Here is a 27,105-nt window from a genome sequence, read left to right as displayed (position 1 = left end):
TTTCTTAATATTCTGTTAACAGCTTAGTTGACCTTCTTCTCTTTTAGGATAACAGGATGTGGACTCAGAGTTCTAATTGCAAATGGGTCCCCAGATCACTGGTCACACAACTGGATCAACCCCCAATAAGGACAAACACCGCCAGTGCCTTCTTTTGGTGCCTGCTGCAAGCATAAAATGGAACAGTGTTTCAACAATTGTCTCTATTCTGTTGAACAATCTCTCCTCAGAGTGTTTCCTGCAACCTGAAGAGTGCAGCACCCAGGAAATAAACCACTGATCAAAGAAAGGGGTATACCAAATATATGTAGTATAAAGCAGCAGTGCAATTATATTATTCAATAAGGACCAAGACTGGAATGCTGTGTAAAACCCTCACATTTACCATACTGCACACATTTCATACATTCTCCCACCCCCTTCTAATGAAATGGATCACCCTTCCTTCCTTCCACCAGGTAAAAAACTGCATTTCTATTTAATAAAGTTTGGTGAATTATAACACCTTCACACCATTACTCATGAAAATGACAAAATTCTAAGAAATGGTGTAGTGACCTAGTGCATGTTACATAGGGAAAAAAAAAAAAAGAAGAACATTGCGGGCGGACACAAAAACACTCCGTGAATACCCGCTTATGACACAGCAGCTGAATTTTCACAAAGTTACCTTTCAAAATGTAGCCTTTTGTTTCAGTTGTTTGTAGCTGAATATCCATTTCATCCAGCAATGTTTGTTCTCTGTCTTCTAAAGTATAGTGTCAGTAAACTAAACTGTCTGACTGACTGAGACATCGCGTCAGATTATTCGGTGAGAGAGCAGTCCGAATGAATGAATCGATTCAGACAATTTTGCACACCTGCTCGGCCAACTCACATTAACTGAAATGTAAAAAAAACCCCAACAACAACAGAATGAATGATTAATTCACAAATGATTGGTTTCAGTCAACAGAAATAACAAATAATAACTTGCAAATAAACAAATAAATAACAAATAAAGAACAGTGAAATGAAATGAAATGAGTTTGTTTCACTCAAATAATAATGAAAGTTCATTGTACTTAATAGAAAAAAGTTGCATGAACTTAAAATTTGATTGTAGTAAGCTGAACTTAATATGATTGAGTTGTAGCAGATTTCTAATTCCCAGCATGCTTTGCGTCAGACTGTATAAGGAAAATAAATGTAACTTTGAGTTTGATAAACTTAAACCATTTAAGAGAATCTTTTTCTTCAAACCATTTAAGTAGCTATATAGTTGTTAAGACTTAGATTTGTTACCTGAATTCAAACTGAATGAGTAGAATAAACTTAAAATCTTTAAGTTGGGTTTGACTAAACCAACACTAAAATATATACGAATTTAACAATGTATATGAGTTTACATTACTCATACTTATTGGTTTTAAAACTGAAATGGTTTAAAGCACTTGGTTTCCTCAAATGGTTTTAGTTACCATAACTTATTGGGTTTTAAAGAAAAAAAATTTTTTTCTCATGGTAAGTGCAGCGCATACAGCTGCAGGAATGATTCATATATTCAGACAAACTGTATAAATTAGAAAGACACCATTCAAACTATAAAGACAAATCATAGCCTATCAGTAGTTTAGCATATTGTTCGAAGAGCTGTTTAAGTGGTTTGAACAACCTTAAATTAAAAGAATTAGATGAGACTTCTTTACATAGATTGAATTACCCAGCCTCAATGAGCAGCACAATACAGGATATCAGAGTTTTAACAGCTTATCTGCTGGCTGAAACTAAATACATTGCTTGATCTGTACACCTTCAATTTGGTCCTTTTAACAGGCAATGACAAGTCAAATGCTCACCGGTCCTGTGATCCAGTACTGATGGATATGATGCTATAAGAAGCTGGTAAAGTGACTTTCTGCTTAGCGAAACAATCATGACTAGTCAAGTACATTTGGCCTTACATATGATACATTAGCAAATTACAAATTTAATTTGTCCTAAAGATAATCATGCCAAAAAATGTATGAAATAATAACAAACCCTCCTGAGCATATTTGAAAAAAAGAGTGATATCATCTTCAAAACTGTAATAACTCCAACTAATCATCCCACAGATTCCCAAGACAAAATGTCCTACAACTTGCATATGATTATTAATAATAAAAATATCATAATATGTTAAAATTAAGATTAAGTCCAATTTCTAAGAAACGCATCTGTATATTTTTCTTTTGAGAGAGATGAAGGTTATTCCATGCACTATTGTCTTGAAAGAAGAAAGCAAACTGGATCTAACCAGCACATAGAGAAGTGGATGGCCCAGGTGCACAACAGCAAGAGAACAAGAACATCAGAGTCTTTAGTTTGAGAAACAGACGCCTCTGGTGCTCAGCTGAAGAAGGGAAGACTCGAGAATACAGCTGTCATTACTGCACGTGGATGATTCTTTGATGAACAGAACGTTTGAAGAATAACATTTATTTGAAATAGAAATAGTCATTTGTAACATTATACATGTTTTTACTGTGATTTTTCAACAATGTAACGCATCTCCTTGCTGAATAAAAGTATCAATATCTTACAAAAACATAAACATTTCATAGTAATTCCAAACTTTTAATGATAGTGTTTTGTTAAAGAAAGATTTCTACTACGTTCATTTTTTTCAAAATACATCTTTTATAAGGTTTTGTTTGTCCCTACTGTCACCATCGTCAGATATCCGTTAAAAATCAGGTATTAACAACATCAGCCTTCATCGTGAATGTCTTCATCCATATTTCATCAGCTATGAGTTCAAGATAACACAGCCTTTGGTTATAGTTCATATTTATTTAATTATTTATATATCATTTTAGATAATCATGCTTTAGTTTGTGTTAACCATCATATGGAAACTCCACCACAGGAGGTTTTTTTCCCTCCATAATTTTAAGAGGGTTCTACTATGGGATAGCAACTGGAAATTTAAAATGGTACTGCATTTAATACATGTGTAATATCCAAAATATGATCAGTTTGAATGATAGATTTCTGAAGTCACACTATTGTTACACATTACCACACTATTAGTAAGCATTGTTATTTGATGATTTTGCCATACAACTTCAACTGAAAGAAAGAACTAGGGGGGAAAAACAAACGAATACCACTTCATTTATTTTAGTAAATTCACTGTAGTTCTTGGAGTTGAGTTGGAGGTGTCCAAATGGCAGATATTATGTATTATTAAACATATCTGAATATAAATTTTAGTTTTAAGTTTGACTCATTCATGTTGTTTGACTGAGTAACCATGACCTATTGCTTTTTTCAGGAGGCATTTGACTATTTATTGGAAGGTGATGATTAAATAAACCTAATGTCACATGTTTTTAGAAAAAAAAATTAAAAGAAAAAAAAATCTTATTTGCTTTAATTTGAGTGAGTGAATATGTTGGTTGGCTGCATATGTGCTAGTTTTTCAGCTGACTGTAGAGAAATCTACACAAACCGAAGAGCTCCTCCTACAGGCAGCAGTCAGAGTTTCTTTTAAAACATTTCAAAAGACATCGCAGTGCCATCTGTTGGTTATGATCATGGATGGATGTTTGAGGGTATAACCTGGGCATAAATATACTCTTGACTTCCTGTGGACTGGACCCTCTAGATTTTTGTGAATTCTGACATTATATCCTGACTTAAGCTAATTCTGATTATATATAGGGTGAATTCAAGTTGATTGGGACAATTTTTCCAAGTCATCTCAATAGTAAAAAAGTGTCCCAATCACCCTGAATTTACCCTATATATAGTCAGTCATTTTACATTGTCATCTTTACAATACGATTGATCTTTGTGTTTAAGGCAAGCGTATTTAAACTGATGTCTAGACTGACATTCGAAAGGCAGGCTTGACAACTGAAGACATGAATGGCAAAAACGAATCATGAAGTAGAGCATTAGATATCAGAAAACTATGGTGCACTGTTTTTTCATCATTCTCTCTCTTTTTTTCTTACTATTCTCACCCTTAGAAACGTTTTTCAATTATAGTTTAGAGACTGTGTCATTAGTTTGTCTCTTTATTGTCAATCATCTTCGGGTTTATTTTTCATTATGCATTACTGAATACATTCATATCTGTTAGTACTTCAAGATGTCCAAGAATTACGAAATTATTAGTAAATCCAGTGTCATATTGCTCAATTAAAATATCTTCTCTTTGTTGCGTGTCTTACACAAAACAGGCCACACCATCTACAAACAGGTGAATCAGATACCATTCATTCAAGGAGCTGCTGGAGAAAACTGCATATAGACGTTTACGTTTCTTCCACGGTTCTCTCTTTGCGTCACACATGCTCTGCAGCTCATCAGATGAAACTACCGTTACGCAGTCACAAAAAGCTCCAAAAGAGGAAAAAAAGACAAGAGAACCCAACAGTTTCAATTTTCTAATCAAACCAGATGTGTGCAAACATGACTAAGGACTTTATTTACCAAATCTTTTTTTTCCTCCCTGTATTATCCACAAATAAAAGTGATCTCTTCATGTGTATGTATATATTTATATATATTTATATTTATACGTATATTATAACATATATTATAACATATAATGTCATAACATATATTATAACATTATATAATCCCTTAGTGTGACAAAAAAATCTCTTGGAATTTATTTTTTTATTTTCAGGTCCCCATGCAGTCCTTAGAAAGCACAACATTCTGAGATGAGTGGAAACTGTGGACGAGTGTCCTCCAAGTTGGACTCGTTGTCCTTCCTCCATGTCTTCTGTGATCGTCAGATAGACCGCCGCGATAAACAGCTATGAAATTGCCGATCACACCTCAAAACAACAGAGTCATGGATAAAGAAAGCGACGTCTTCCTGCAGAGCTGACCACACCCCGCCTTTTTAAACCATTTTTTGATAATTTTTCTCTATTTTTATATAATAATAATGACTATAGAATTATCCTTGATATAAATTCAAAAGTAGTTCCTCTGTCAATTTAAATAAATAATTTTGGCAATCTTCCATAACGGTGGTATTTAAAATAAATGAATGATTACGTAAAAAATCCAACTTAGTCAGAAAAGAGGGCAAAAGAAGAAGGTGGGCGAAAGAAAGAAAGTGTAAAAAAACAGCAGAGAGAGTGAGACAGACAGAAAGAAAGACAGATGCAAAGAAAACTATCCACTTCTTTAGGAATTCAGAATGTATGTACAGGACTCATCTCTGAATCAGAAAAGCGCTCGTCTTTGCAGCAGGTCCTCACGTTCGTGTGTGTGCGTGACAGTGCAACGTGGTCCGTAGCTGTAGTCCTGTGTTATACAAGTGTGTAGGACTTTGCGTAGGGGTTGTTGCTTTGTTTCAGGTGTCCTCTGGAGTCTAGCAGTGATTCCTGGGAGCTGCTGAGTTTGGCGGCCTGGGCCAGGTCGCCCGGCTCGCGCTGTGGCAGTGTCGAGGCAGTTCCCGGCTGCCACTGCTGTACTGCCTCTCTGCTGGGGGGGCCGGAGGAAGAGAGGGCTGACGAGGGGGTCTCGGAGGGTGTGGGGGCCAGCAATGCTGGCCGCTTCGCCAATCGGCTCTTCTGTGGGTCCATACAAGTCTGTCCTGTGGCCTCGCGACCTGAAGGGGCCGCCCCCCGGTTCAAAAGGAAGTCCATGCGTAGGTAAGGGGGAAGATGGACCAGTTCACCTCCTACAAGACAGACAGGGTCATGTAAGTGTGAGCACTACTCAAAGATCAGATTTGCTTTCCATTAAAGGGGAAATTCTGGGTTCAAAACAATCTGCCAGGTTCAAGCTACATTAATGACAGGACAGGATAGGATAATTTCAGTCAGAATAGGAAAGGGAAAGATAAGGTGTTATGATAGAATAGGTTAGGTATAGTGTAGGATAGGAAAGGTTTGGTTTAACGTAGGACAGAACAGGACAGGACAGAACAGGATAGGTAAGGTTTATCCTTTAGTCCATGTTGTTTTCTGTTGATGCATGCACACAACGTCACTAACCATTATTTATAGAGCATCTATGGGTTATGATAGGATGAGGCAGATTTACGATAGGATAGGGAAGGTTTCTTTTAGGGTAGGTTAAGATGTGGTATGATAAAATAGGGTAGGAAAGGATCGGACAGAACTGGATAGTGTAGGATAGAATAGGTTTGTTTTAGCGTAAGATAGGATAGGTTATGTTTAGGGCAGGATAAGATAAGATAGGATAGGTTAGAGTAGGATATGACAGGTTAGGTTTAAAATAAGTTAGGATAGGATAGGATTGGTTTGGGATAGAATAAGATTAGGTTTGCTTTCCACAATGTGATAAATGAGAAAAAAATGGATGTAGAAAATAGTCTTTAAAGGAATGTTCTGGTTTCAAAACAATCTGCCAGGTTCAAGCTATATCAATGACAAGGACAGGACAGGATAGGATAAGATGTTATGATAGAATAAGTTAGGTTTAGGGTAGGATAGGAAAGGTTTGGTTTAAGGTAGGACAGGACAGGATAGGTAAGGTTTACTCTTTAGTCTATGTTCTTTTCTGTTGATGCATGTACAAAACATCACTAAACATTATATAGCGTGCACCTATAGGTTAAGTTTAGGGAAGGAGAGGAAAGGACAAGACAGTACAGGATAGGATAGGGTAGATTTATGATAGGATAGGGAAGGTTTGTCTTAGGTCAAGATATGTTATGATAAAAATAGGTTACGTTTACGGTAGGAAAGGATAAGATAGAACAGGATAGTGTAGGATCAGATAGATTTGATTTAGGGGAAGTTAGGATAGGTTAGGTTTAAGATAGGATAAGATATATTAGGATAGGTTAAAGTAGGATATGAAAGATTAGGTTTAAAATAGGTTAGGATAGGATAGGATTGGTTTGGGATAGAATAAGATCAGGTTTGCTTTCCACAGTGTGATAAATTAGATGAATAAAAATGGATGAAGGAACTAGTTTTTAAATTAATGTTCTAAATTCAAAATAAGATTCCAGGTTCAAGGTCTGTCGACACCATCCAACAGGAAAGTACAGGACATGACTGGACAGTCTTTGGATTGGCTAAAATAGGTTTAGGGTAGGAGAGGAGAGGGTAGGAGGGTAGGGTAGGGTAAGGTAGGGTAGGATAGGAGAGGAGAGGAGAGGATGGGATGGGACAGGATAGGATATGAGAGAATAGGATAGGATAGGATAGGATAGGTTAGGTTAGGTTAGGATAGGATAGGATAGGTTAGGTTAGGTTAGGATAGGATAGGATAAGATAGGAGAGTAGGGTAGGGTAGGGTAGGGTATGTTATGGTATGGTATGGTAGGATAGGAGAGGGTAGAATAGGAGAGGAGAGGATGGGATAGAATAGGATAGGGTAGGATAGGATAGGATAGGAGAGGAGAGGATAGGAGAGTAGGGTAGGGTAGGGTAGGGTATGAAGATAGGATAGGATAGTATAGGAGAGGACAGAATAGGAGAGAATAGGATAGGATAGGGTAGGATAGGATAGGAGAGGAGAGGATAGGAGAGGATAGGAGAGTAGGGTAGGGTAGGGTAGGGTATGAAGATAGGATAGGATAGTATAGGAGAGGACAGAATAGGAGAGGAGAGGATGGAATAGGATAGAATATGATAGGATGGGATAGGAGAGGAAAGGAGAGGAAAGGAGAGGATTGGATAGAATGGGATAGGAGAGGATAGGAGAGGATAAGAGAAATTAGAGTAGGATATGACAGGTTAGGTTTAAAACAAGTTAGGATAGGATTGGTTTAGGATAGAATAAGATCAGGTTTGCTTTCCACAATGTGATAAATGAGAATAAAAATGGATGGACAAACTATTTTTTAAATGAATGTTCTAAATTCAAAATAAGATTCTGGGTTCAAGGTTTGTTGACACCATCCAACAGGAAGGTACAGGACATGACAGGATAGTCTTTGGATTGGATAAAATAGGTTTAGGATAGGATAGGATAGGATAGGAGAGGAGAGGAGAGGATAGGAGAGTAGGGTAGGATAAGATAGGATAGGATAGGATAGGATAGGATAGGAGAGGATAGGATAGAATAGAATAGGAGAGGAGAGAAAGGATGGAATGGGATGGGATGGGATAGGATAGGATAGGATGGGATAGGAATGGATAGGTTAGAGTAGGATATGACAGGTTAGGTTTAAAACAAGTTAGGATAGGATAGGTTTGGGATAGAATAGGATCAGGTTTTCTTTCCACAATGAGATACATGAGAATAAAAATGGATGGAGGAACTAGTTTTTAAATGAATGTTCTAAATTCAAAATAAGATTCCAGGTTCAAGGTCTGTCAACACCATCCAACAGGAAAGTACAGGACATGACTGGAAAGTCTTTGGATTGGATAAAATAGGTTTAGGGTAGGGTAGGGTAGGAGAGGATAGGATAGGATAGGAGGGTAGGGTAGGGTAGGGTATGGTAGGATAGGAGAGGATAGGATATGAGAGGATAGGATAGGAGAGGAGAGGATGGGATAGGATAGGATAGGAGAGGAGAGGATAGAAGAGGATGGGATAGGGTAGGAGGGGATAGGATAGGGTAGGATAGGATAGGAGAGCGTAGAATAGGAGAGGAGAGGATGGGATGGATGGGATAGAATAGGAGAGGGTAGGATAGGATTGGATAGAAGAGGATGGGATAGGAGAGGATTGGATAGAATAGGATAGGAGAGGATAGGAGAGGTTAAGAGAAATTAGAGTAGGATATGACAGGTTAGGTTTAAAATAAGTTAGTATAGCATTGGTTTGGAATAGAATAAGATCAGGTTTGCTTTCCACAATGTGATAAATAAGAATGAAAATGGATGGACAAACTAGTTTTTAAATGAATGTTCTAAATTCAAAATAAGATTCCGGGTTCAAGGTTTGTTGACACCATCCAACAGGAAGGTAGTCTTTGGATTGGATAAAATAGGTTTAGGTTTAGGGTAGGGTAGGGTAGGATAGGATAGGATAGGAGAGGAGAGGACAGGACAGGACTTTATTGATCTTCTCCCGAGCTAGTAGAATTTCAAATCCAAATGTGAATCCTGAACAGAGTGCAGTATTATATAAAACTTGTTCCAATAAAGCCAGTGATTGAAGTTTATATCACATTCAGCGGCTCTATTGTGATAGTAAACTGCTGTTTTGTAAAGACAGACAATACCTCCACAGCACAGGATGCAGATCGCCCTTATTTGCCCTTAAGGAACAGTGTCATGTGCTTTCACTAAACAAAGGTTTCCTGTCTGGAGCATAGTGCAGATACATTCACAATGGGACAGTAACACTAAACTCTAACCAGTAACCCAAGAACTGTCTGGGGCCTGAAATCAGCCCTGGGTGGCCCTAGACATAGGCCACGTTAAGCCCATTAATGCGAAAAGAACATGGCAGTGTTTGGACAACAACCTTCAAGCCTGTACCCATCAACACAGGAGTTGATAGCACACCGCAAGAGTGACAGCTGACTGCTGCACAGGTAAACTGAGGAACGTGTGGAAAAACAGACTCGCACACATATACTACTGCTCAAAAGTTTTTTTGGTCCCACTTTATATTAGGTGGCCTTAACTACTATGTACTTACATAAAACATAAGTACACTGTATTTACTGTGTTCATATTGTATTGCAAAACAATTTTGCCGCTACTGAGGTTGGACACAGGTAAGATTCGGGACAGGTTTGGTGGTATGGGTACAGTTAAGACTGGGTTAAAGTTTAAGGGAAGTGTCAAAAGTGTAATTATAAATGCAATTACAAAAATTTGATTACAGATGTAATTACATGCAGGTATTTTTTTAAATATAAGTACTATGTAAAAACATGTATGTACACAATAAGTGCATTGTATCAAATGATTCATTTAAATGTAAGTACATAGTAGTTAAAGACACCTAATATAAAGTGGGACCTGATTTTTTTTTTAAGACAGCAGCTATTTGCAAATAGTTATAGATTTGGAATATTTATGATAGTAATTATTATTAGCAAAAAGTATTTTCTTTGCACTAAGTGCAAATAGCGTTGCATGGTATGTACAGTAAGTGTAAATAGTGATAGATCGTATTTACACAGTGAAAATCACTGTATTTTCTTTTGCAGTAAGTGTAAATAGTTGTTCGATGCTGTATATGCAAATAGTGGCAGATACTATTTGCACTTCAGTGTATTGTAGTATATTATAATATAGCATACAATAATAATATATTCAGTGTAAATGAACCCTACCACTAACCCCACCCATTAAAACTTTATTCCTACTGTTAAACACCTGTTAAGGCACTTTATTTCCACTTTTCTTTTTCCAGTATTTCCTTCACTTTTCTTTATTATTTCCAATATTTTCTTAAATTTTATTTAAAATAAATGCCTCTCTGTCCTCAGCATGCAATGTTTCGAGTGAATAGCTAGTGTAACCGATCTAATCTAAGCCCTTAAATTAGAAGGGATTCTGATTGGCTGTCAGTGTTTTATCGTTCAACAGGTGGAAAAAAGTCGTTGTGAAAGTGATCCCAAAGATATTGTTTCTCTACGTCATTATATCTGTGGTGTGGACAGTACTATTGTTTTACAGAGAGAACGATTTTTAGAACTCTATCTTTATCGTTATCTTTATAGTTATCGTTCTTTGTGTGAACGGGCCTTTACTCTCCACACCACTGATCCTGTTATCAATGGGATTTCTTTCATAATTATCTGGCTCAATAAAATGATGGTGGGCAGAGTTAGTGTAAATAGCCTCCGCCAACATTTTTTTCAGGACTCTTTGATGAATAGAAAGTTCAAATGAACAGCACTTAATTGAAAATAGAAATCTTTTGTAGCGTTATAAATGTCTTTATTGCTACTTTTGATCAATTTAATGTGTCATTAACATTACAGTAACCCCTCTTCTTCAACTACCTGGCTTCATTCTGGTATGTAACACTCACTCACTTTTCACAATCCAATCAAATCCTGATAGATACATTTGAGTTCTGCCCTACTTTTTCTCATGTTGAATATCCTGGTTTACTCAGAAATATGTCCAATTATGAAAGTAAAAAGACTTCAGCAGGGTTTTGCTCATAGGGTATATTTAATAAAAGTAGAAATTCAATGATAATTAAACTCCGCCATAAAAAGAGTGGAAATGACTTGCGTTCCCATCGGAATTAATATAATTTATAAATAATTTAGTGGTCAAAAAGGTCTTTTCACATGATTTACTAATAACCAGGATTTTTGTATGTGTGTATTAAATACAGACACCAGTGTTGAAGACGCCTATTCACTAGAGAGCCCTTACTGAGCATTTGACAGATACAAATGTGCAAATTCCATTTTGATGGTGTGGAAAGAGCTGCGTCAGTTTAAAATCAAGCGAGAATACAGTAAATTGGTTTTCTGAAAGCACAACTACAGCTTAGGCAGCTGACTCTTTAACGTGTGTAGCTGACTCTTCAACATGTGTGTAGCCTTACCGGGTCTGTGTGCTTTGGGCACGGCCATATTCATGACCCGGCTGGCGTCTTGTGGTTTGGGCGGGGAGGCGGTGAATCTGCAGATGCCTGACTCTGACGGCGTGCTGGACGTCAGGCTGTCTGTGTAGTCATTGGTGCCAGCTGTCATCTGTTCAGAGGATGTGTCTGAGATGAAGCACTCTGTGATCGTGAACTTAGCATGTCGAAGCTGTTCCTCCATCTTGGCGTGTTCGTAGGCACGGGCTAACTCCTCGTACGTGGAGGAGGCGCTTTCTGTAGACACCATACTGCTGCGAGCTCGGTCTGTGATAGAGAATGCACACATCATTATAGATCATAAAGCTTTTTATCCCATGTGGTTGATGCAGTGTCTCTCGAAACACAGTAATTAAACGGGTCATATCTTATTTTTATTTATTTTTTACCTTGAGGTATGGTAATATATTCCACTGATAATGTCAGTCAAGGTTTTTTCATGACCACCCTCTTTGCTGGCAGTTTTTTGCTATTTTTTTTTTTCTGCAATTCTATGGAAATGACGATTGCCTAACAACTTTGCAGTGTTATTTTTGTTGAGGAATAATTTTTGTCATTATTTTCGTCAACGACAGACAGAAACGAGACACTAACTAAATAAAAAACAGCTTTGAATAGTTTTTTACAAAAACTATGACGAAAATCTACTGATATTTTCGTCAACAAATGAAAACGACGAAAATGTTAGGGAGGGATGATTTGGGATGCACACATTTGAATTGTAATGTGTTGATCTACCCGGCGGGACAAGTTGGCATACACTTGCTGCATGTCTCATAAAGCATTCAAAAATGTAAACATCTGGGAGAAAGAGAAGAGCTATAAATCTGAAAAAGCGTGACGACACAAAAAAGAGATCTACTCGGTACGGTTTTCTGTGCGTACACACCCGAAGCGTGTAGCCGCATACACAGAAAGCTAAAAGTGCACGAGTACTGAATTGAGCTCTCTTTCACATCTGAATGGACAAATATAACAAAATGTCAGTTTTGGAGAGGATTCACGTAAACACAGTCAGTTATGTCTTAAGAAAATGTGTAAACTAAATGGATGTCTGACAATTTCATTACTTTTTGGAGTTTTCAGATTTAAAAAGGTTTAAAACATCTAGAGATAGAGTAGGCTACACTTGTTCTGCGGTACTGTTGCTCTCACTGATGGTCCGAAAGGTGCATAATAGTTATATATATATATATATATATAGCCATATGCTTATTTTATAGTGTTAAATAAAAATCCCTTCGGGTGTACCATCACATGAAATCCTGCAGGCGTCCATGCTTTCTCCGTCCAATGCAATAAATGCACATCCTTGAATGAGTGCGGATTTCTAACGTATTTACTTGAACTTCTCAGGTAATATCTATGGTTTGACCTATTTCAGAGGCGGCCAAAATCAGAATTTAAAATGGACTGAATAAAGCTCTCCACAAACTTGATGTGCGATGATGCCGCGCTGACTGACATGCATGGTCACACACTCAGAGCGATATTGTAAGTTACTGTTTAATACATTTTTAACAAACAGAATAATACAGTCACTCTTTTAGCTATGTATTTTAACTATTATAGTATTATATTATTTCAAAGGAAAAAAAATAATGAACTAACTATTGACTTTACATCATCAAGTCAGCTGTCACTTTGTCCGAGGCCCTGTGTGGTCACACACTTGGCTCAGCCCTTGCAACGGTTCTGCTGACAGTTATTTATGTGTGTTAACTGAAGTGGATATCTGTTACCTGTGTCCTGAGAGGGACTGACACTGTAGCTGTCGCTCTCTTTGTCCACTGAGCCTGTGGCGCGCGGTGTGGGCAGCCTCCAGTCAGTAGTCAGAGTGTGTGAGGAGACGGGAGGGTGCGGTCGGTTCAGGGTCCACTGGCTGGCGTAGCGACTGCGTGTGGCAGGACCTGCTTTAGCTGTGCGGCGGGCAGTGGGGTCTGAGGGAACAGAGACATACACCTGTTCAAACCGTGACCGATGTGAAGTGAACCAAATCTCTGCCCTTCTGGTTGTACTATGGTGCAGTGTTGGTTTCAGATGGCAATACCATGGTACTTTGGTACTTTGCCATACCAAAATCCCCTCCCTCTTGATTTTTAGTTATTTTAGCTTGGACATTCGTTGAGGTGATGGACATGCAATGATGGCCCAACACTGGCTGATGGCCAACCATCGGCTTGGTGTGTCAGCCATAAAGAAAGCTCTAAAGCTCTAGAAATGACAAAACACCAAAACTTTCTATCAAAAGTAGAAAAAACAACTGTGTAAAGATTGTTCCTTTCCCCCTTCTGTATTCCACGAAAAAGTCAAATGGGTTTGAATCATGATTTTTCAGCTCATTTGAATCCACCTGAATCATCAATGACTGTATTCATGACCAGTGTCAGAGAAATGCTTCTCTTCAGTTCAGCTCCACTGAAGCCGTCAGTGAGCAGAGGAACCTACACTAACATTCCTGTGAACTCCATTAAACTGCTCATGTGCTGTACATGTTATTTAAATCACAGGACCAGATAGAGAACCTCAATATTCTTTCAGGTCACACTCAGTGGGTTGACGTGAAATTAAACCATGTTCAGGATGATTATTCAGGATATCTGACAGGCAAGAGGTAAGAAGGACAAAGCATTAATCTAATATTAGTTTGAGGTGTGAAACTGCGTCACTTCAAATTCAAGACTATACCATATGGCACTCCTGAATGTTTGATTATGAAACTTTAGCAATATAAACTATTGAATCCAAATACTTTCTCAATCAGATTTAAAAATACCTTGTGCACATATGCACAGTTATTACCTAGTTATTACCCAGTTATTGCAATTTCTATAATAAGTACATAGTATGCACATGGGAAACAGGAGTGAAAAAAAAGTGGTACATTACACATTACAAACATTACATACACTCTTACAAACATGTGTATGTTTAGTTACGTCTTACAAAGTACTAATATTAATGTGCAGTCTGACATTAATATTAGTATTTTGTAGTATTTTGTACATAGTATGCACATAGGGAACAGGAGTGAAAAAAAGTGGTACCCATACACACATTACAAACATTACATACACTCTTACAAACATGTGTATGTTTAGTTACGTCTTACAAAGTACTAATATTAATGTGCAGTCTGACATTAATATTAGTATTTTGTAAGACGTAAATAAACATACACACTCTAAAAAATCTTGAGTTATTTTTTTTACCCAAGTCCTGGGTTGAGTTTTGGGTTATTTTTTCAGTGTTTGGGTATTTTTTGCATTACCCAGCTCCTGGTTCAGACGTAACAACCCAGTGTTTGGGTAGTTTTTACGTTACCCAGATTCTGGTTCAGATGTAATAACCCAGTGTTTGGGTAGTTTTTGCATTACCCAGATCCTGGGTCAGATGTAACAACCCAGTGTTTGGGTAGTTTTTACGTTACCCAGATTCTGGTTCAGATGTAACAACCAAGTGTTTGGGTAGTTTTTGCATTACCCAGATCCTGGGTCAGATGTAACAACCCAGTGTTGGGTATTTTTTGCATTACCCAGATCCTGGTTCAGACGTAACAACCCAGTGTTTGGGTAGTTTTTACGTTACCCAGATCCTGGTTCAGACGTAACAACCCAGTGTTTGGGTAGTTTTTGCGTTACCCAGATCCTGGTTCAGACGTAACAACCCAGTGTTTGGGTAGTTTTTGCATTACCCAGCTCCTGGGTCAGACCTTGTTCAGACGTAACAACCCAGTGTTTGGGTAGTTTTTGCATTACCCAGATCCTGGGTCAGATGTAACAACCCAGTGTTTCGGTAGTTTTTGCGTTACCCAGCTCCTGGGTCAGCCGTAACAACCCAGTGTTTGGGTAGTTTTTGCGTTACCCAGCTCCTGGGTCAGACGTAACAACCCAGTGTTCGGGTAGTTCTTGCGTTACCCAGATCCTGGTTCAGACGTAACAAACCAGTGTTTGGGTAGTTTTTGTGTTACCCAGCTCCTGGGTCAGACGTAACAACCCAGTGTTGGGTAGTTTTTGCATTACCCAGATCCTGGGTCAGATGTAACAACCCAGTGTTTCGGTAGTTTTTGCGTTACCCAGCTCCTGGGTCAGACGTAACAACCCAGTGTTTGGGTAGTTTTTGCGTTACCCAGCTCCTGGGTCAGACGTAACAACCCAGTGTTTGGGTAGTTCTTACGTTACCCAGATCCTGGTTCAGACGTAACAAACCAGTGTTTGGGTAGTTTTTGTGTTACCCAGCTCCTGGGTCAGACCTGGTTCAGATGTAACAACCCAGTGTTTGGGTAGTTTTTGCGTTACCCAGATCCTGGGTCAGATGTAACAATCCAGTGTTTGGGTTGTTTTTGCGTTACCCAGCTCCTGGGTCAGACGTAACAACCCAATGTTTGGGTAGTTTTTGCGTTACCCAGCTCCTGGGTCAGATGTAACAACCCAGTGTTTTGGTAGTTCTTGCGTTACCCAGATCCTGGTTCAGACGTAACAAACCAGCGTTTGGGTAGTTTTTGCGTTACCCAGCTCCTGGGTCAGATGTAACAACCCAGTGTTTGGTAGTTTTTGTGTTACCCAGATCCTGGTTCAGACGTAACAACCCAGTGTTTAGGTAGTTTTTGCATTACCCAGCTCCTGGGTCAGACGTAACAACCCAATGTTTGGGTAGTTTTTGCGTTACCCAGCTCCTGGGTCAGACGTAACAACCCAATGTTTGGGTAGTTTTTGCGTTACCCACCTCCTGGGTCAGACGTAACAACCCAGTGTTTGGGTAGTTTTTGTGTTACCCAGCTCCTGGGTCAGACGTAACAACACAGTGTTTGGGTAGTTTTTGTGTTATCCAGGTCCTGGGTCAGACATAACCCAGGGGTTGAGTTATTCATTGCGGGCATTTTGCACCCTCTTCAGGATAGCAGTGCAGCTCCGTCAAATTGGTGCATGTCTTTCGGTTAAATACAGGTTTGTGTACGTTTTATTTTTATGTAAAAATAAGTTTTTGTTCTGTATACATTTCATTTTATGCAAAGCAACATACAGGGCGTGATGTGATTCACCTAAACGAGTGTCGCGTCAGTCTTTTTGTGTGATGGAAATGCCTAATGCCTTGCATAAAATTTTATGATTTTATTCCAAAATACAGTATATCAGAATATAAATACTTAGGATGTTAAAATATGTTCTCAGAACTGTACACTGATTATATATGGACAGGTTATGGAGTCAGTTACAGCATTTTTTGGCTACGAGTGAAACGCAGGCGGCAGTCTAAAGTTAGTAGCTCCCCCGCCGAACGCGAGTCATCTCCGGCATGAGATCCTGCGCCGTCACGGTGGAAACAGAACAACAGAGACTGGTCCATTACACTTGAATTACTTCTAAATGCTTCATTTTTAGGAAAATCAACCAAATTTGCTGGGTTAAATTAACCCAACATGTGTTGTCCTATATTTACTCAGCCCTTGGGTTGAAAACACAATCAATCAGTACTTTTGCCTTTAAGACTTAAGAACATTAAAAAAAGTACATTATAACTTTTGCTAGAGCAAAAATAAAAGAAGTACCTATAGTTTCACTGCAGTAATAGCTACTTAAAATAACTTGTGTACTTTGTCCATCACTGATGTACGAACCCTTTGAAAATGAATCTATGAATTCTACCCAGGCATCTTTGGCATAATATTTTATGATTTGCGATTCACAAATTCTGATCTTGCATATTTATATCTGCCAAAGATTACTTTTGGACAGTTTGTTTATGCCATTACTTATAACTGACTGTGACTATGAAATCATCTACACAAATTGAGTGGCTTTATGAGAGTTTATGTCATCAACAGAACCAAGCCGACCAGTTCAGTTCTTACTTGTACCAGGTCTAGCATCAGACACGTCTACTAGTGGTCCAGTGGCCTGAGATAGAGACTGGTAATGCACTGTATGGGTAACAGTAGAGGACTTCTGTTTAGACGTTTCTCCAAAGTCATTATCCGTCAATAGAACTGTGGAGCGGTCATCTGAAAAACAGAGGAAAACAGGTAAATGAAAGCAGAGAAGACCATCATGCAATATACATTTTCTGATGAAAACATGAGTGGTGGGTGTTATTGGCTTTTTTCATCTCTCCAACAAGCCACATGGCTCCATTAATCACTCATTGTGCTCTCAAAAACATTTACACCCTGAACTAAAGACAATGTCTAAGTGGTCAGAACCCCTTTAGGGTCAACCATCAGAGTTTCCTTTTCAGTGAACTATGCCACAGAAGGGTCCATTGACAACACAAGAAACAAAGCAATACCTCTAAATTCTAGCTGAACTGGTGCATTAAGAAGTTTCACGGTCTCATTGAAAACTCAATGCGAGGGTTAAACTGACTGATAGTTCTTTCAGGTCAGAAACTGCCAGAAACATGATATTTAATTCTTTCACTCTCTAAAAGGTCATTCTTTCCTCACTTTCTTTCTTAATATACAGCAAAATTACTGATTTGGCTGCACTGACGAGCCCAGCCCAGGTGAGAAAAATTAATGCAAAAGTAATGTAACACATTACTTTTCATAAAAAGTAACTAATTAACACTAAGTTACTTTTTTAGGGAGTAAGACAATATTGTAATGCATTACTTTTAAAAGTTCCCCAACACTTTAAATTCAAATTTAATCAGCTGTAAAACAGTGATTCTCTCAAAAATCCCTATAGATACAATTATTGATTCCTTTTGAGCTAAATTTACCTGTTTCTCTTACACGTTAGCACAAACGTACAGGGTGAGTTATGTGAGAACGTTTAAGTACTTGGGTTGTTAGGTGTTTGTTAGGAAAAGCATAACATAATGGTCTCTTACCGATTGTCTCCATAGTGTCTCTCTCCTCAATGAGCAGCTGAGCACGTGGGATATCGATGTGCATCCTCAGAGTCTGCTGCTGTTTGTTCACGGTGTCTGGTGTACGTGCATTTTTACTGGAGAAACACGTCAAAACAACAGAAAACAATTACAAGCACTACTTTATGACAAAATTTAATGACTTATATTATAGTTATTTACCTCATTAGCATCTCTGCTAGGCTCTTTGCATCTGTTGAATTAAGAGAAATTAGGAAGATATGAATTGCAAAACATTGATTATATGAAGAACTTTTTGAAGTATCCTCAAGGATCTATGATGTTCTGTTTGCAAGATATGGTACGAGTCCACACACCTCGTAATCTCTTGAGTCTCTGCTCTCTTCTCCTCCTCCTCAATACCAGAAGAACAATGAAGACCATGGAGATTGCCACCAGAATGCATATGATTGTGACCATCATCTTTAGTCCTTCATTGCCCTGTATGTTCTCCTGGCTGGGGTTCACAGTCTTTGGCAATGGAGCAATTGTGCCTGGAGAAAGAAGATTGAGTATATGAAAGTTGGTCTGACTGGTAAATAAGCATTGCCAACAAAAATGCTGCCTAGACAATGAGGACACCTAACTGGTTAAGTGGTTTAAGCAACTACTTCCAAACACTGAATTGAAACATCACTGATTTTGACCCGGTGTGGTAATATAAGCTCTAGTACTCACTGCCATCCACGTTTAGAGTAGCGAACAGCACCTTCTTCTCTGCTGTTCCTGCACTGTTGCCCACTCTCATTTGGAGCTCGTACCAGGTGGCCTCCTGTAGGTCGTACAGAACTTGACTCTTGATGAGGGAATCTCGCTTTACCATGGTCCATTTCATAGTGTCCACGGGCCGATATTCCAGTGTGAAGGAGTCGATCGGACAGCCGCCGTTGTTCCAGCCAATGAGGTTGAGCTCCACACGGGTAGAGTTGATACTTGAGAAAAGCTCATGGTCTTTGGCGAACTGTGGTTCTGATAATGTGGAGAAGATTAATTCTGATGTTAGAGAAAACTGTCAAACTTTTAAGAACTGAAATAGAATTAAATTTTTGTCCTGAGTAGTCACTTAGCAGGGAGTTTAATCTAAAGTGAAATTATAGGTGAATAACACTGAGCCGATTCTTAAACACCTCTGATTGGCCATTGTGTTCATGCCCTCAACAGATATGTCTGTGATTGGCTACAATGATCAACAATTCAAAAACATGCTGTAAATAGACATCTTTGAAGTTCTTCAGCACTTACACAGATACACACAGGAGCGTTTGAAAGCAGGCATCTCTCAGCGGATATACAACGAATCCGCTGAGAGATGCCTGCTTTCAAAGCGCTCGCTGAAGAACGTCACTGATGTCTATTTACAACATCACAGACACATCTGTTGAGCACATGAACACAATGGCCAATCAGAGGTGATTATGAATCCTCTCAATAGTGCTCAAAATGCTAGGGGGAAATGCTGGTATCATCACATCTTTAAAATTTCAGTACCGACTTGGTCCTGAAGTCTGTACTTTTGACAACCCTACTTCAGCGTGGCCTGCCAACTTGTTTCAATAGGACGTATGTGAACACAGTGATGTAAACTATTCTAAGCTGTTGCCTTTATTTCAAGGGTGGTTTGTGTGCTTTTCTCAAGGGCACAATTGCTCATGGCCTGCTTTGAATCAGCATTCAGTTGCCGTTCAGTGATCAGTCATGCACTTTAGTCACTAGAGTTTGCCATAATTAACTATGAACACGACATAAAAGACAGATTTGTACCTTTCCCATGGGTTTTAGCCTCAATGATTTCACTGATGCGTCCAGGACCAACTGCATTTTGTGCAGTCAGAGTAAATTTGTACCAAGTACCGCACTTCAGATTCTCCAGACGGTAAGAGCGCTCACTGGGGCTGATGGAGAAACTGCCCCACTCTTCACTGTTATCCTCAGAGTACTGCAGAATGTAGCCTGAACAGAGAAACACCGCACCACCTTCATGCTCAGTACTTGTGCTCATTTTGACAAATAAACCACAGAACTTTATTCATTTACTTTTACTTGCACTGTAAATTGAACTACTGTACTATGCAATGTTCATCAAAATACACATATTAGTGGAATCTAACCTCTGATGGAGCTTCCTCCATTGTCTCCAGGGATCCAGAACAGCGTGATGGAGGTGGTTGTGGTTTTGGTCACTGTGAGGCGTGGTTGGTCCGGAGGTACTGAAATATTTTGAGAGTAAACACACAAAAATTGGTGTAATTTGTCAGCCGCTAAACTTGTGGTCACATTTACCATTGTTCGCCAAATGTTTGCGGTTGAAACCAGTCATTTCAATAGAAATCTGGAATTTCAAAACATTTTCAAATGCAGATTTCATGCAAATTCAAAGCGTTGGCCAACAGAAAGATGCTTGGTTTGAAAGTAACTTCTGTGAGCGCTGTGCTCATACATCACTAGACTATTGACAATGGACCTTTTTTGCCCACAAAATTTCGCTGTGACTTTCACTGTTTATTGGCTACATCAATTTTTTCCCTTTCTTTTCACAGATTTGTTTTTACATTGTACAACAATACTGAATGTGAATAATGTGGTATGGTGTTCCTAGTTAAGTCTGTTAGTAGCATTTCTTACTTTTTTTGCATTGACTTGCTACTTGCTAAAAAAAATCACAATACACAAAAAAGCTCTTTCTGCAGAGAATATTATGACTATTTGATCACGAACACACCTTGGACCTGAAGATTTAGCATGATCTCATCTGAACCCCAGTTATTGCTGGCAACACATCTGTAGTACCCAGAATCCTCTGCTTTGACGGTACGAATAACAAAGCTGCCATTGCTGTGAGCGCTGCGACGACCATCGATTGAAACTGGAGCAGGTGTACCATTACTGTAGGAAAACAGCAAATAATAAAGATCTAATCATTCAGGCATTATTTGTAAAAATGAATTTACAAAAAAGTTATATTTTCCCAAAAAATCTTTAGAAAACTATATAAAAAAATTAAGATTTACAAAATGACTTCATTATTATAAATTACATCATAAGCAAGTGCAAGAGTGTTTTGTCTGGCTAAAACAAAGACTGGAGATGAAGTATGTTCCCTATTTAAATGTAAAGAATATAGGAAAATCAAACATACTTCCCCTTCAACCACTTGATGGTTGGAGGAGGGTCTCCGACTGCTTTGCATGGAAGGACAATGTCCCTCATCCAAGGGGTAGTCACAGTGCCACTGAACGTCAGGATTCGAGCAGGGGCTTGAGAAACAAACAATGCCATTACAATGTCAGACTCGAACCCTCACACTCTTCTGTGTCAGTTTGCTCCTGTTAATGCTACAATAGAGTGCTGCAAGGATGATGTATTTTTGTAGTGGCCAAAACCCAGAAACAAGTTAGCATTTTATCACCTCCAGTGCCATCGTCTGGAAGTTAATGGGTTGTTTGAATGGGTTTTTGGTTAAATGCCTGAAATAATGTCTGTGGTTAAAGGGATAGTTCACCCAAAAATGATAATTATCCCATGATTTACTCACCCTCAAGCCATCCTAGGTGTATATGACTATCTTCTTTCAGTCAAACACATTCAAGACTTATATCTTGGCTCATCCAAGCTTTATAATGGGAGTGAATGGCACTTACGATTTTGAAGCCCAAAAAAGCACATCCATCCATCATAAAAGTCTCCAGGGGGTTAATTAAGGCCTTCTGAGGTGAAGCAATGGGATTTTGTAAGACAAATATCCAAATTTAAATCTTTATAAACTATAATAACCAGTTTCCGGCAAACATCCGTCCCCAAGTTGAAATGGCGGAAGCGTAAACTCTGACTGAAAGTTTTAAGACCTCTTTACTTTCTTAAATAAGGTGGTGGCTAACAAGAGGCTAAATGGGATTTCAGAGTTTGTTGGGGATATTAAACTTCTTGTTGGGGACGCCGAACAGGCAAACTCATCTACTCACTTGTCCACTTTCACAGCCTCATTGAGTTTACAATCACACTCTTGCAAGCTATTGTAACTCAAAATTTCAGGGACAATGTTTTTAAATACAGACTGAAAAAGCTATCAGAAGCTTAATGGTAGTGATGTTGAAGTCATGCGACCGTGGTAAAGTTCGTTTATAGCCTAAGTTTAGCTTTTTACTTCTGGCAATTGTAGTTAGTTTTCAAAATTCATAAAAGTTGTTTGTGATGACTATCATGATGAACAAAATATGTAAGATTCATAAGCTTCTGTTGGTCATAGAGCTTATTTTCTGCAATAATCCAAAAGCCAATGGAAAAAATCCTCTTGGGTGTTTAGTCGAGGGAACCAGGGTGATGCGAACTTTCGGGTTGGCTTACAACAAAACGTCATCACTGTAGCACTCTATATGGCTGCATTGGTATAAAGTTACAGAGAGTGTGATTGATTGCCATGTGCCAGTCTTTCATACCTTTAGCTTGGGGCTCTACAGTGATAATTTCACTGGCATTCCCACGACCTGCCGCAGTGACCGCAACCACCCAGATGCTATACTGCCAGTTCTGGTTCAGGTTGGTTAAACGACGGAAGTAAACATCAGGAGCGGCCTCAAACTCACTGATCACCTGTAATGGCACCCGATGAAAAGGTTTCATAAGAATATCAACAAAAACGCTCTTTCATTGTTTTCACATTTAGGGCACGAGTGTCCAATCCTACTCCTGGAGAGCCACTTTCTGTGGAGTTCTTCTCCAAGACACCTGCCTGCAAGTTTGTAGTGATGCTAAAGACCTTGATTACCTGGTTCTTCTCTAGAATGGAATACAAATGTACCGCTTACTGCAGACCACAGAGGTAGACAACTCTGGCCCACGAGATCCACATTAGCTTCAACCACAATCAAACACACCTGAACAGGCCAATCAAGGTCTCAGGATTACAAGAAAGCTATGGATTGGGTTGGAGCTAAACTCTGAGAGGCCAGAGTTGCCAAGCCTTGGCATACAATGATGTACACTGTTTACACTGCCTACTATTTTTTTTAAAAAAAGGAAACAGTATGCATTAAGCAATAAACATTAGAGCTGAACTGTTAAATGTAGGTCATTCAGGTATCCTATACCTATGGACTTTTTGTAGGTGCTATCCACTCGTTAAGTCAAACAACAAATTTAACTAATATACACACTCAAGTTGTATTACCGAAAAATCACAATCCTAACCTTTATCTCCATACCTAAATCTCACATGACAGTGATTCATCTTTATGGATTGTTAAAATATTGGTATCCGGGATGCCGTGAGCCCAGAGATACACCATGAGTTTATAAAAGCTTACCTTAAATGTGCAATATGATTAAATAGTGCTTATAAACGGCTGCTGAGATAGTATTCTCACTTGGAGTGGAGTGGAGGCTTGGACCCGGAAACAGTATTCCTTACATCACAACTTAACAAGCAGATATAGCAGGGGTGGCTAACATCGCTCCTGGAGAGCCACAGTCCTGCAGAGGTCAGCTCCAACAATAATCAAACACACCCGAACAAGCTTATCAAGGTCTGAAGGGTTGCTCGAAAGCTACAGGCAGGTGAATTTTCATTAGGGTTGGAGCTAAACTCTGCAGGACTGCAGTTCACACCCCAGTCCTGGAGACCCCCCGGGATATAGTATAATTCGGTGTTTCCCAACCCTGTTTCTAGAGGCACCTCAGCACTACACATTTTCGAAACTCTTCAAACACATCTAAATAAATTCATCAGCTCATTAGTAGAGTCTCCAAGACCTGAAATAGATGGGTCAGATAAGGGAAACATCCAGAATGTGAACTTATGGGGGTGCCACCAGGAACAGGATTGGGAAACACTGCCTTCCTGAGAATTAAAATATTGTTTGGTAAATCATGCATTTTTGTGTGGCTGTGTGGAGCTGTGCAGAGTCACACAGAGCCACAGCTTACGCTCACCGTGGGGTAAGGGTTGGAACAGAAAACGGTGTATTTCCGGATGATTCCGTTGAGCTTGAATGGAGGCAGCCAGGAAACAAACACCACCGAGCTTGTGGAAGCAGCTGCCTTAACTCCAGCCGGAGGGCCAGGAACTGGTTTCAGCAAGAGAAATATCATCATTCATTGAGGAGAAGCTCTAGAAATGCTGCAAAGCAAGTGACCTATAGCTTCTAACTGCATGTAAAGGTGAGGTGTGTCACATGGTTTCCCCAATCACCCCTTTCTGTTTGGTTTTGCCACTGGGTTGTCTGTGCAAAGAAGTCAACCTAAAAATGGCTTACTTAAGGAGTCATCCCACTAGTCAACTCAAAACAGCTTCATTTTGGTCAGGACTGTCGCTCCTGCTGAAGGCTTGTGCTGAAATCTATGGAAGCTTGTTTCCACCGTGAAATAAAAAATAAAAAAGGTAATTGTGACATTTTATCTTTTTTATCAGAATTGCGAGATATAAAGTGAGAATTGCGTGTATAAAGTCAGGATTGCAATATAAACTCAATTAATCTCTCGCAATTCTGACTTTATAAGACGCAATTGCGAGTTTATATCATGCAATTCTGGCTTTATAACTCACAATTGTGTTTATATCTCGCAATTCTGACTTTATTACACATAATTGCAAGTTTATATCATGCAATTCTGACTTTATAACTCACAATTCTGACTTTATAACTCCCAATTGTGAGTTTATATCACACAATTCTGACTTTATTACACGTAATTGCGAGTTTATATCATGCAATTCTGACTTTATAACTCACAATTTTGAGTTTTTATCTTGCAGTTCTGACTTTATAATTCACAATTCTGACTTTATAAGACACAATTGCGAGTTTATATCATGCAATTCTGACTTTATAACTCGCAACTGTGCAACTTGCAATCTCACAATTCTGAGAAAGTCAGAATTCTGAGATATAAAGTCAGAATTGTGAGATAAAAAGTCACAATTACCTTTTTTATTTTTTTAATTATTGGCAGAAGCAAGCTTCCATAGAAATTTCAGTTCTGTTTCACTTTTCAATCAAGAACGGAAGAGTGGTGACAAGCTAAACTACTGCCTTTGACATTTCCCAGTCACTGATTGCCAAAATAAGAGCAAGAGCACAAAGCAGATAACTGTAATAGAATGAAATAGCATGTGATTTTTATGCAGTGAATTTAAAGTGGGATGTGAATTTGTTTTACCAGGGTATGTCGTAAAAAGCACATGTCCATTCGCAACTTAAGTGAGAAAAAAAAAAAACGTTTAAGTGTATTAAAACTGCAGAAAACCCCTTTGATGGGTATAGAATCACAACGGATAATGACTCCTGTTTGCAACATGTGCTTTGCGTTTAGATCAGTGACTGAACAATCATCTCAAATCTGGCGAATGTTGTCGGCAGGGACTTGAAGCTGTTATGGCTGAAAACTGGCTAGAGGGACATTGCCTTTTCTATTGTTTCTGTAGATTAAACTGAAACAGGGAAGTATTTTTAACTTAAAGGTGCCCTAGAATTGAAAATTGAATTTACCTTGGTATAGTTAAATAATTAGAGTTCAGTACATGGAAATGACATACAGTGAGTCTCAAACACCATTGCTTCCTCCTTCTTATGTAAATTTGATTTTTGCAAAAGACCTCAGAAGAACAGGCGAATCTCAACATAACACCAACTGTTACGTAACTGTCAGGATCATTAATATGTACGCCCCCAATATTTGCATATGCCAGCTCATGTTCAAGGCATTAGACAAGGGCAGCCAGTATTAACGTCTGGATCTGCACAGCTGAATCATCAGACTAGGTAAGCAAGCAAGAACAACAGCGAAAAATGGCAGATGGAGCAATAATAACTGACATGATCCATGATAACATGATATTTTTAGTGATATTTGTAAACTGTCTTTCTAAATGTTTCGTTAGCATGTTGCTAATGTACTGTTAAATGTGGTTAAAGTTACCATCGTTTCTTACTGTATTCACGGAGACAAGAGCCGTCGCTATTTTCATTTTTAAACACTTATATTACGTCTTGTGAAGAAGCTTTCTATGGCACCTTTAATAAAAATGGCACACCTATGTAAAAGAATGCAAGCGTGTGCAACTGGAGGGAGTCTCACCGTCCTCTTTGGTGCGCGTGTAGATCTGCTCGCTACGGACTCCGTCTCCGGCTCGAGTGAAGGCCAGGACCTGGATACTGTAGTTGGTGTATTTCTCCAGCCGTTCCAGCTCTAGTGAAGGCTTGGTGGTTGTGATGTTCCTGATCTCTCCCAGCTCTGCAACACACACACACACACACACACACACACACACACACACACACACACACACACACACACACACACACACACAAACTGTTAACTGATCTGGAGGGGAGGGGATCACAATTGACATTTAATTGTTTTTCCTAAATTGAAATGCAATTAAATGGAGAGCAAATTGAGACTTACAGGTATATGCTTACAGTAGATGACCTGCTTCTGAATGTTTCCCCCCTGAGGAACCACTCATAATCTCACTTGTGTCTCTTTTAGAGTTTCAAGGACCTCAACAGTGTCTCAAACTGTGCTCAGACTTACCAAGACCTTCCAAATTCATTCAGTAAAACCATTTTATGCACTACTTCCTAAAAAAATCTATATTTTGGCATGTGCCATATATCATGTCAGGGTTATCTGAAAATGTTATACATTTATTAATTGCATTTTTGCATAGGCATAGGTCACTGTGTCCTGTATAATACTACAATATACCACACATTTACAGACTGCTGCGTGTGCCAACATCCCTTTTGATTTTTACCC

The 27,105-nt window shown here is 38.9% G+C and overlaps 1 protein-coding gene across 3 annotated transcripts in view; it reads right to left on the bottom strand.

The window, feature by feature from the left end:
* Window positions 1-3,979: 3,979 nt before the first annotated feature.
* The window catches only part of dscamb (Down syndrome cell adhesion molecule b), a 226,346-nt gene continuing 203,220 nt past the window's right edge, over window positions 3,980-27,105 (bottom strand). For all 3 annotated transcript variants that reach the window (XM_048160359.1, XM_048160358.1, XM_048160360.1), the window contains 15 exons: window positions 26,422-26,577; window positions 24,277-24,410; window positions 22,785-22,938; window positions 21,488-21,605; window positions 21,071-21,234; window positions 20,460-20,558; window positions 20,113-20,301; window positions 19,030-19,320; window positions 18,669-18,845; window positions 18,514-18,544; window positions 18,313-18,428; window positions 17,333-17,482; window positions 13,224-13,421; window positions 11,446-11,748; window positions 3,980-5,674 (listed from right to left, as the gene is read on the bottom strand). In XM_048160359.1, the coding sequence (XP_048016316.1) occupies window positions 5,301-5,674; window positions 11,446-11,748; window positions 13,224-13,421; window positions 17,333-17,482; window positions 18,313-18,428; window positions 18,514-18,544; window positions 18,669-18,845; window positions 19,030-19,320; window positions 20,113-20,301; window positions 20,460-20,558; window positions 21,071-21,234; window positions 21,488-21,605; window positions 22,785-22,938; window positions 24,277-24,410; window positions 26,422-26,577 (2,654 nt within the window). In that variant the 3' untranslated portion in view covers window positions 3,980-5,300. The remainder of the gene's footprint in view (window positions 5,675-11,445; window positions 11,749-13,223; window positions 13,422-17,332; window positions 17,483-18,312; window positions 18,429-18,513; window positions 18,545-18,668; window positions 18,846-19,029; window positions 19,321-20,112; window positions 20,302-20,459; window positions 20,559-21,070; window positions 21,235-21,487; window positions 21,606-22,784; window positions 22,939-24,276; window positions 24,411-26,421; window positions 26,578-27,105) is intronic.

This window comes from Megalobrama amblycephala, linkage group LG16 (assembly GCF_018812025.1).
Source record: "Megalobrama amblycephala isolate DHTTF-2021 linkage group LG16, ASM1881202v1, whole genome shotgun sequence".
NCBI lineage: Eukaryota > Metazoa > Chordata > Actinopteri > Cypriniformes > Xenocyprididae > Megalobrama > Megalobrama amblycephala.
The sequence above is the reverse complement of the archived record's forward strand: the minus strand, read 5'-3'. Positions and strand labels throughout refer to the sequence as shown.